The 10,388-nt window shown below is 39.8% G+C and overlaps 1 protein-coding gene across 3 annotated transcripts; it reads left to right on the top strand.

Moving 5' to 3' along the window:
- The first annotated feature begins 7,596 nt into the window (after positions 1 to 7,596).
- Positions 7,597 to 10,388, top strand: LOC133721505 (uncharacterized). 3 transcript variants are annotated; one of them, XR_009852222.1, is made up of 5 exons: positions 7,597 to 7,977; positions 8,772 to 8,824; positions 9,414 to 9,492; positions 9,607 to 9,674; positions 9,819 to 10,388. XR_009852222.1 is itself a non-coding variant. In XM_062148135.1 (5 exons), the coding sequence occupies exons 1-4, from the start codon at positions 7,796 to 7,798 to the stop codon at positions 9,664 to 9,666; spliced, it is 357 nt and encodes a 118-aa protein (XP_062004119.1). In that variant the 5' UTR covers positions 7,620 to 7,795; the 3' UTR covers positions 9,667 to 9,674; positions 9,850 to 10,388. The 3 variants fall into 3 exon arrangements, 2 of the variants coding, with proteins under 2 accessions (XP_062004119.1, XP_062004118.1); XM_062148135.1 differs by having other exon boundaries at positions 7,620 to 7,977; positions 9,431 to 9,492; positions 9,850 to 10,388; XM_062148134.1 differs by having other exon boundaries at positions 7,621 to 7,977; positions 9,431 to 9,492.

The raw sequence follows: 10,388 nt of genomic DNA, 5'->3' as shown, positions 1-10,388 counted from the left end.
AAATGGGGCAACATTGATGAGCGGAGGGGTTGCGAATTGACTGCCATCTTTGGTCTTCGTCGCCAACTCCTTGACTCCATCATCTCTAGGTCTTTTGGAGTGCAGATTTCGGGTCATTGACGGCAATGGGAGGAGGTAGGTGTAGTTCATCGAATGAGGTTGAAAAAACCATTGGAGCAGAGTAGGGGACTTCGACGGCAAGGGCAAAGAGTTCTAGAGCCAAGGAAGTGGTAGTGGAGAAGATTTCTGGGGAGCAAGGTGACGCGGCCAATGCTACAGTGGTTGTTGCAGAGGAGAATCTGGTGGCGGTGACCCGAGTTATAGGGGCGGGTCTTGCTAGAGAAGAGGAGGAAAGTCCACAACCCAAGCGCAAGCGTCATGCACTATCGTTGCTTGGGGTAGACTTGGTCTTCGGAGGGGCTCTTGAAGGATCTATGTTTGTTGGGCAAGAAGATCGAAGTCTTGAGGCAAGCCTCGAGGTAGTGGTAACAAGACAAAGAATAATGGTGCTGGGTCTCTGGCTCGGCAGCAACCACTCTTGCTAACCCTTCTACTACTGTGGGGAAGGGTAAAGGTAAAATTTAGCATGTTTAGATTGAAAGTCTGATCCTAGACGTTGTGGTAGACTAGCTATTTGGGAGAATTGGCAAGCAATCATACAACGATAGCTTTCTTAGGTGAAAGCTTAGCGGTTCTCATGATAGTTGTCTAGTTTCTAAACTTGTGAGCCTTTTTCGTTGTAGTTAGTAGTGAAATATGTGAGCATGTATTGTTAGAATAACTGGAAAATAGGAATTTGTTTCTGGTTAGGCTAAATAGGCAAAGCAAGGTTATGCTTCGGGTGCTTTTGCTCTCATGTATGTCTCATGTATGTAATATCCTGACAGTGACTCAGTGCAGTCGTGAATATATCTAAAGATATTTATTCCCCTTAAAAAAATAATTAAAAAAAAAAAAAAAGTAGAAGTCTCAAACCCCACTGGAATTTGCTAACTTCTATACCAAAATATATACCCTTAAACATTTGTCAAACCAACCCATTAGTGCATGGCTCAGGCTGTCGTCTTTCTTTTTTGGACAAAGGGGATCGATTAAGATGCTCCACAGCTAGCCCAATGGGCTGAAAGTAGAAACACACAACCAATCTGTTGGACATGCCCAAACAGACAGAAAACTAAAAAGGAAAATTAATTTCCTCCTGAGCTCCAAAAGAGCCAGTATCAGAAAACTAATCGTTACAACAAATAAAACTAAAGCATAGGCCCAAATAGAGGCCCAACCTATTATTGAAACCCTAACTACTGCCGTCCAAATCGAGCAGCCGCGAGCCACGAACGTTCGCCGAAGTAAACCCCGTAAGCTGAAAAACCAGAAAATCGGTACTGGTGAACTGATGCCATCCAACTCCCAATACACTAATCAAAAGATAAACAACAACCAAGGGGATAAAACCCCTCACAACAACATCATTTCCTCCACCATCAACATGAAGAAGAAGCCATGGTTGCCGAACAGGATCAGAAATCCAAAGCATAGAACCAAAATAAGAACAGTAACAATGGAGAATGGAGGCTGTTGTCTTTCTTGGAAGAGAGAAGTCAAAGACAAAAGGACAAACATTAGGCTATTGATGATTACAATCTTCAAAATCCATAATTGAAAATCTGATCACTGCAGACTTATAATTAGCATGATATGTACGTGAAACAAACTACCACACCTAATATTGTAGGCTCCATCGATCTATGCTACATACATGTTGAGTACATATAGTAGCTAGTACTGAAAGATTCAAGATATCCAATGACAGAAACTTTTTAAGAACTGATCTTTGATCATATGTGCCAAGATATCAAATTGCGTTTTGCTGAACTTGATCAACGAAGAAGCAATATAGCAGCGCGCAGGGCTGGTCACATCGATCCAGATGATCTCTGATCGAGGCTGGCTAGACTCTCAGTTTCTCAACAGCAGCTTCAAACCCATTAATTTGTTCAGCCAAAGAGTTTAATATTGCAAAAGTGACTGAGAAATAGCTCATAGTTGGAGAATCTCCTACAGGGATTGAGTATATAAGTCCCAATTAAAGCAAGTGAATTCATTGCACTAATTACGCACGGGTTGCAGTTTTGTAGAGATGCGGCATTTTTTATGCTTGAAAATGAAGGTGATGCCCATAGGATTATAAACTCATGCTTTAAATAATGATGAAGAGGATTGCAGTAAGGCTGCTTGATGAGTTAAAAGCTTTGCTTCAAAGTACTACCTCCCCGTAGGTGCAATGAAGCAGCACACTGTAGAGCCCGGGTATGTTGATATATCATTTATCTTACCGTATGTATTGGTTAGAAGCAGTAGAGTCTTCCTGGCTTACTGTACGTTACTCTTATATGTTGATGATGTACGTATACTAGTTAATTGATTGCTAATAATAGGGTGTGGTACTCTTTTTCTTCACCTTGATCAGGCAAGCTTTTTAATGAAGTCATATTTCCCCCTTGGTTGTCTCGCGCGAAGTTCTATTAATGAATTCATTTCGTTTCTATCGAAAGGCCGGAAAAGTTTTTCCTTACACAAAAAGACCAGTTACAAGTAGGTCTCATCAATACAGTTTGTAAGTCACTCTAGTAGAGCATGCTAAGAATCAGTTGCTTAGACCTTTAAAATTGCGTATTCATAGTGTCTTTCCTGTTTGGCTTTGGATTACTCCTTCTTCGATCAATTAGGACTTGCCTCCAAGTTTTCTATTATAGGCCTCCTACAGGGGGTTTAGAGACTAAATGGCCTGCTCTAGCTAATTGGGTGTGTGGGTGTTTGTGTGAGTATACTACATACATGCCTTTGAATTTCATTATAAAAATTTAGAATCATTTTTGAGCTCATGATGGAGGACTTGGGTGCATGCATGTTTATTATTAATTATAGGTTTTGGGACTTGTCTAATTCTAATCACGTTGAAATGCAAAGTACGTAATGCCTTCGTCCGCAGCCCTTTTTATCCTCATGTTCTTCAACTATAATTATAGCTCATTTCACAAGTGTGAAAGAGGCGTCGTGCTGTGCTTGTTATACACATACACATGCGGCTTGTGCCAGACGAAACTTTCTAGTCCAGAAGAAACTTTCTCTGATTACTTCAGGGATTCTCCATCTCGCGATCGCACCTCCTCTCATGGAAAAGACTCCTTGGATCAATCACTTTCATCATATACAGAGTGGTTCAAAACAGAAGCTGTGTGATTCGTGTTAGAGGATCTCTAATAGAATAGCTAAATTCAACTTTTAGTTTTTTTTTTTTAGAAGTAAAATTCAACTTTTAATTACTTAAGTTTATAAAGTAAAAAGAACTCCAACAAAAATAATTAAAGTAAAGTGAAATTAAGTCACAGTTATATATAGGGATTTAAAGTCATTGTTCTCGAATTAATCCAATTTGATTGAAGAGTTAGGTCATCTCCAACAAGGAGGGCTATATGTGACCTTAAGCCTTTTTTGGCAAAAAAGGGGCTCCAACAAGAGAAGGTCCAAAGGACTTGGGCTCTGTTTGGTTTGTGGAAATGAAAGGAATCATTTTCCTTTTCCATTGGGAAAGTGGATCCTAGGGTGGGTGGGGGGAATCATTTTCCACCTCTTTTTCCTTTCCATTGGGAAGCATTTTCCCTTCCATTGTCACTCCCAAACACAGGAGAGGAATGACATTCTTTTCCTATTGCCCAAAATCTGTGAAACAAACACAGCCTAAAGGTAGAAAGGGGGGTGGAGAGGGCTGAATTTAGCCCTATGGCTGGTCCTTTAGCTTTTAGAGGGACCCACGACAAATCAGCCAAATCAAGATTCTTGTGATGTAATGCATGAATCCAATGGTTAAGTAATTAAGCATTATAATTATACAAATGCATGAGGAACTAGCCGTTGGCTTCATATATATATATATATATATATATATATATATATATATATATATATATATATATTCCTAAAAAAAAAGGGTAACATTTGTGTTACCAAGAAAAGAAAAAAAAACGGTAGCTCTTTCCCACTTTACCTATATATACATACATTTTATCTTCCTAATTTCTCACACTTTCTATCCTCTCCAACACCACTTCTACTTATTTGAAACATGTCCACTCCTTCTCTCAAAGGTGTGAATTGGACAAGAAAAGAATATGAAGCTCTTTGTGTTGCATATATGATAGTATCCGAAAATTCTACGAAAGGTAATGGCCAAAAGGGAGACAACATTTGGAAACAAGTGGAGTGAAAATTAATTGATGGCTTCAATGGCAATCCTCCAAATGCAAGATCGGATGAAAGTTGTAAGTCTCGATGGCAAAAAATTCTCTTCCCATACATATTTAAGTGGCATTTTTGCGTCACACGTTCCGAGAGAAGGCTTCATAGTGGAGCACATCACATAGATCAAGTAAGATTCCTATGCGTTGATATTTTTTATGTATTGTACTTCAATATCATTTTGTGAATTATTATTCTTATTTATTATTGTTGAAAATATTGTTATAGCAACACCTCGCCGATGATATGTTTAGGGAAGACATGAAAGGAAAATCGTTCAATTTTCATAGTTGCTACGATTTATGCAAAGATTGGCTGACATTTGACACACCCTCACAAGAACATTTTGGTCCGCCGCCGGTGCAAAGAAACCTCCCGGTGTCCTTGGAAGATGATGATGATCCTGTTGATAGTAATTCAACACCAACTTCATCTAGGGATCCGATTCCTAGGCCGATGGGAAGAAATTCCGCAAGAAGAAAGCAAATCAAGGGCCAAGAAAAAGAGAAGAAAGCCTTTGAAAATAAGTTATTAGCTCGCATGGATCGATTGGTGGAAGATAATGCGAAGGCGGAAGAGACAAAAGCAATAAGGGAGAAGATGAAGAAGGATCGACGAGAGAGAGATAGAGAAGAAGCTATTTTAATGATGCAAACCGTTAATTTTACTCCAAAGAGCAAGACTTCTTTTGATGGGGAAAAGGGAGAAGCACTTGAAAAGCTAAGAGCACAGGAATCGTTTCCGAATGCTGGCTCAACATCGAATGACTATCATCCACAATGCCATTCGATGAAGACGAAATTTAGTTAATATAAATTAGTTTTTTTCAAGTGCATGTTTTTTTTTTAATTTATTTATTTTGTATCATGCTAATGAAGTTTATGTAATATTTTATTTATGAAATAAATGGTGAAATTAAAGTAGAATTAAAGTAAACTTTTATTCATTACAATTGAAACCAAACAAGTGTTGAGCAAAAATTGTAAATTAATATACCCAACACAATTTCGCTCTATCTTATTAACAAAATTATATAGTTTTTAGAGTTAATTATTGTTTACCCCCTATACTTATAGGGTTTCATCGTTTCAGTCTCTGACCTTCGAATTTCACTTAAAAAGTCCATGAACTCTCAATTTCCTCCCAATTGGTCCTTTCCGTCTAAATTGTCTGTTAAATTGCTGACATGGCATCCATTTTACGCCGAAATGTCTATTTTACCCTCAATTGCTTTTTTTTAATTTTTTTTTTTTTAATCTTTCTCTGTTTTTTTTTTTTTTTTTTGCCCTTTTGACCTCTTCTTCTTCCATGGATCCCCAAAACCCAATGCCCCTGATAACCCCCTTCGTCTCCTCCATCGATTCTCCTGAGTTCACTCACCTAACCACCTCCCTGACTCGCTCCGCCATCATTGCCCTCGACGCCGAGTGGAAGCCCCTCCGCTCCCACCACCCCACTTACCCAACCGTCCCTCTCCTCCAACTCGCCGGCGACTCGGTCTTCGTCGTCTTCCTGCTCGACTAGACCCTCCTCCAGATCAATTCGCACCTCCAGTTCCTTCAACGAGTCCTTCTCCGACGATCGCGACCCGATCTTCGAAACCCCGAAAGCCCAAGACTTTGAGAACATCTAAGGAGGCTCGGCCAGGTTCTCCACCAATTTCAAAGCTTTCAACTTGGATTCCATGTACGGCGGTGGTGGCCCACTGATTCCGCCTCCAAGTTCGCCGATTCCGGCCGGGTTTTCGACAAGTATGATACCGGTCTTTGATAAAGCATTGTGAAGACTTCTCCAGAGAAGATAATTCTCTATACCCATCTGTCTTAGGCGACAAACTCCCCCAACTGAATCGTGACCTCAAGAAACAGTTTGAGAATCTCACGGCCAAGAAGCGCAAAGGCAGAACTCCATCTCTTCGTTTTTGGTAAATATTCTTTTTGAGAGAAACTGGTATGGCGAGTTTTTTGCTCCTGTTGATCCTTGTTGTGTGGCCCCTTCTCTTGTGCTTTCGTTCTTCTTGTTTCTTCTACAATGTATTTAGCTAATTCATTGTTTGTTGACTAGGAATGTCTCCCTAGATCGGTTCATGTTGGTTTTGGTTTGGCTGAGCCGCTTGTGGCCATATAATTAATATGTTGTATTTCCAGTTTTGGTTTTTAATAAAGATGGGCTCGGATTGTTATTCATGCGTTTCCCAGGTACCATATAATGTTAATAATAAATACTCTTCACAGCCATTAGGGTATTCAGTGGGACTACCTGATCAAAAGACAAATGAAGGTTTTAGGGTTGACTGCCGGGGAGAAGAAGATGGAGAGAGAGCTGGGTTTGTTTTGGAAGAAGATGATGGAGACAAACAAAGGAGAGAGAGCCTGGAAAGAAGAAAAGACAAAAAGAAAAAACAGAAAAAAAAAAAAAAAAAAAAGAATAAAATTAATTAAAAAAAAAGTGAGGGTATAATAGACTTTTTAGGGGGGAAACGACCGCCACGTCAGCAAGATAACGGAGTCTTTGACGGATGCTTGACGGCAGGGATCAATTGGGAGTTCAGGGACTTTTTAGATGAAATTAGAAGGTCAGGGACTGAAACGATGAAACCCTATAAGTATAGGGAGGAACCAGTATTTAATCCTAGTTTTTATTATGTCAGGTTCGACCCATTCAAGATAACAATAATCTCTTAATTACAATCCCTCACTTTAAGGGAAAACCCTTTGATTCCAAGTACAAAGTCAACATATGGAGATGTGTGTGTTTGTGAAAAATTGCGGCTGCACTTGGGTTGTTTTACAGGCTGCCTATGTACCCCGGAAGGGATTAAGCCACTCGTAGTTCAAGTTTTTGTGGCTTTGGAGTTTCAACAGGTAGATGACCTATCGAAACAAGTTTGGTTAGGTGTTTGAGTAAATTTGGTTTTAAAAGAACCAGGGATTCGGTTTTAGTTGTGGTTGCATCCAGATTTAAATCCAGATTGCCTACATACCCTATGAATGGATCAAACCATTGTTGTTCATAACTTTGGGAATTTGGGATTTTTCTTGGTTTTGTACCAAAATGATATTTTTTAGGTTCCGAAGTATTTTTAACGAAACCAAAGCTCAGGTATTTGGAAATGGAAACCCGTAGCGCCATGCTTTGCCGAATTCTTCAAATGGGCCCAAATTTAGACATGGGCTTCTTTTGTATCCTTGCGAGTCATGTTTCTCGATCCATGAAGCTTTCTCGGCCCCAAATTTAATACAGGAACCCTCAATGTAACGAGTGAACTCCGAGTCTCAATTTTTCTCGTATAGAATTCGAAGACATGCTTCAAACTTTTATTTTGGGCATCAAATCCAGCACCCGTCAAAAACTTCTCAGAGGCCCAGCCTTCTTGGAGGTCCAAATCTGATATGGACACACCCAGCTACAATTTTTTCTTTTCTTTTTTTTCTTCAATCCTCCTCCTTTTTTTTTTTTCGTGCTTCGTCAGTTCGTCTTATCCCAAACCGAGTGGAACATGAGCTTGACATTGATCTCCTGCGGGGTGGAATTGGAGATGGATTTGAAGACACAATCTGACTTGAAGGAGTTGAAATTGGGGGCTGGAATAGAACCCGTGTGGAAGACGAGATCGTGGCCGGCTTCACAGGAGCAGAAATTCCAACGTCCTGCTGCAATTGGCTTCTGGGAGAATTTCGTGTAAGACCCCTCTCACTTTAGCTCTTACTCAGCTCATTTAGAGACTTCTTTAATCTGTGGGTGAGGCCAAATTTACTTCAATTGCCCAAATAAATTGAGAATTGATGAATTTTGCGAGGTGATAAGCTTTGTCTGCACTTTGAATATTTTGACTGTCTTCATGTTCTTCCTCTGCATTCACAAACCCACCACGGAAAGAACTTTGCTTACAATCAATGTTTGAGCACTTTGTTAATTAAGCTTTTTGTCTTATTCACAGCTTAATTAATTTAATCCCTCGGTCTGTAACACCACCAGAGCATTCATTCTTCTTCTTTTTCTTTATATATATATATATATATATTGCTTTATGCTTTGTCAATTTCTGGAATGGTTTGATCACATTGACCACACTTGGATTAAGGTTTCATGCCCAGACAAAAGTGTCACCGCCAAGGACTTTTCTCCTTTAGCTTTTTATATCGGCACCACTTCGAAGCTTTTTGGAACACAAATATTTCAAAGCTGCTGCACATAATTGAATTTTGAAGTTTGTTTAGTCAAGTCCACCGCAAATTTTCATCTCTCTTCCTTCTCTTGACACGCTGCACCCACGAACACATACTTGTCATTTTGCTTTTGTCAGTGTCGTATTTGCACAATTAACAATTTGATTGAACTCTCCCCTCTGCAGTGACTCTTCTGTCCTTTTCTTTTAGTTTCTTTGCACCGAAAACATTTATCTTGGTGTTTTGTCAAATCCTAATGCTGCAACTTTAAGGATTTTAAGTTTGATAACCCTTTGTGCACTGCAGGTATAAGGCGAGGACAGCAGCTGCAGTTAAGATCCCAGAGTATCAATTTGAGGGTGAGCCTCTGTCTATTTAGGCTCTGTTTATTTTTTCCTCCTCGTGCTATCTGAGTTGGTGCTTTTGGTCTGAATGTAAAGACTTCTTTATTTGTAGAGAAACAAAACTAGTTTTCATCAATTTTGCTTCTTTTATCCTTGCTTCTTTGTGGTGTCATTTCACACAGCACACTTTGCACAAAGGAAAGGCATGATTAATTAAACATTCATACTTGGTTTATAAGATCACAAACCAAGATATTTCTTCCTCTACTTTCTCATGTCAGCACCTCTTCAGCCTCTTGCAACAATATTGGCTCAAAGCTTTTTTTTTTGGAATAAATGTAATTTGGCCTCAAAATATGCCTTGGATGATACTGCACTTCAACACATCTTTGACAAATAGTGTGTCGAACTGTCTTGTGCACTTAACCAGAATTTTGAGTTGTCATTTTGCCATTCCACCGCCTTGCTTTCAACTTTTTTTTGTTGTTGTTGTTCTGCATCTTGACCTGTGGCCCTCATAAGCACACAACTGTCGACCTTTGGTATTAAGCTTTGGACAGGAACAACTTCTTTTCTGAACATAACTTGTATTTGATTTTAACAGGACAGTTTGACGTGCAGGTGTAAACAAAAGCAGTAATTATCAGAGCCTCAAAGGCCTTTCGAAGCTTTATTTTTTAAAGGTGAGCTTCTTCTTTAAAATGTTAACTCTGATTTCAACTTATCTGTGGACATTAAGCTTACAGTCTGCTGCAGAATTGTATTTATTTTGACAGACTTTCTCCCTGGCTATGCAGGTGGCCGGAGACGAGAACGACGACTATAGTGTAGCCAAGTTTCAGACCTCCTGGATTTAAACTCAAGGGTGAGGCTTTTTTTTTTTTTTTTTTCCCCTGGTTTGTTTAGAATAGGTGTTTTGGAATGGAGGTTGGGACAGGCTCGTTTTGGCTATGGCGTTTTGAAAGGATGCAGGGGGTAATTATATGTGGTGTTTATGTGATGTTGACAGAATTTCGTTTATTATTTTATATTGAACCAAGACCCTTTACGGAAGAGAGGCCTGGATGGTGATTCACAAAGTACCCTCTGCCAGTTTTGGTGTATTAAACTGCTGAAACATGAGGATGATAACGGCACCCTAAGGCACGCCGTGTCAAAGTTCTGAAAACAGTATTGGCACCGTAAGGCACCGCCACCGGAGCTTTGAAAGCAGTTTCGGCACCCTAAGGCACGCCAAGTTGAAGTTCTGAAACAGTATTGGCACCGTAAGGCACCACCACCGGAGCTTCGAAAGTAGTTTCGTCACCCTAAAGCACGCCGAATGAAGCTCTGAAACAGTATTGGCACCGAAAGGTACCGCCACCGGAGCTTTGAAACTGGTAAAACCATAAAGAGATGCAGACAGATTCTCCACCTTTGATTCCTATTGAACACGCTGCGGCTTCTTCTCCGTCTCCTTTGCTTTCCTTCTCCTTCTGCTTCTGTTTTTTTTCTGTTTTTTTGTGGCACGGCCCTCTTGTCCTCTTATATAATGCACTGATGATCTAATTGAGTTCTATAGAGCCTCTTGTGTTTGATA

Source organism: Rosa rugosa, chromosome 7 (assembly GCF_958449725.1).
Source record: "Rosa rugosa chromosome 7, drRosRugo1.1, whole genome shotgun sequence".
Lineage (NCBI taxonomy): Eukaryota > Viridiplantae > Streptophyta > Magnoliopsida > Rosales > Rosaceae > Rosa > Rosa rugosa.
This window is presented reverse-complemented; position numbering and strand designations above follow the sequence as displayed.

What these genes read in the sequence shown, in the direction of transcription:
- LOC133721505 (XM_062148135.1), top strand. Translation starts at nt 7,796, where the DNA reads ATGAGCTTGACATTGATCTCCTGCGGGGTGGAATTGGAGATGGATTTG. An exon ending in GGCTTCTGGGAGAATTTCGT is followed by an intron (nt 7,978 to 8,771) that starts GTAAGACCCCTC and finishes TGTGCACTGCAG; the next exon opens with GTATAAGGCGAGGACAGCAG. An exon ending in CGAAGCTTTATTTTTTAAAG is followed by an intron (nt 9,493 to 9,606) that starts GTGAGCTTCTTC and finishes CTGGCTATGCAG; the next exon opens with GTGGCCGGAGACGAGAACGA.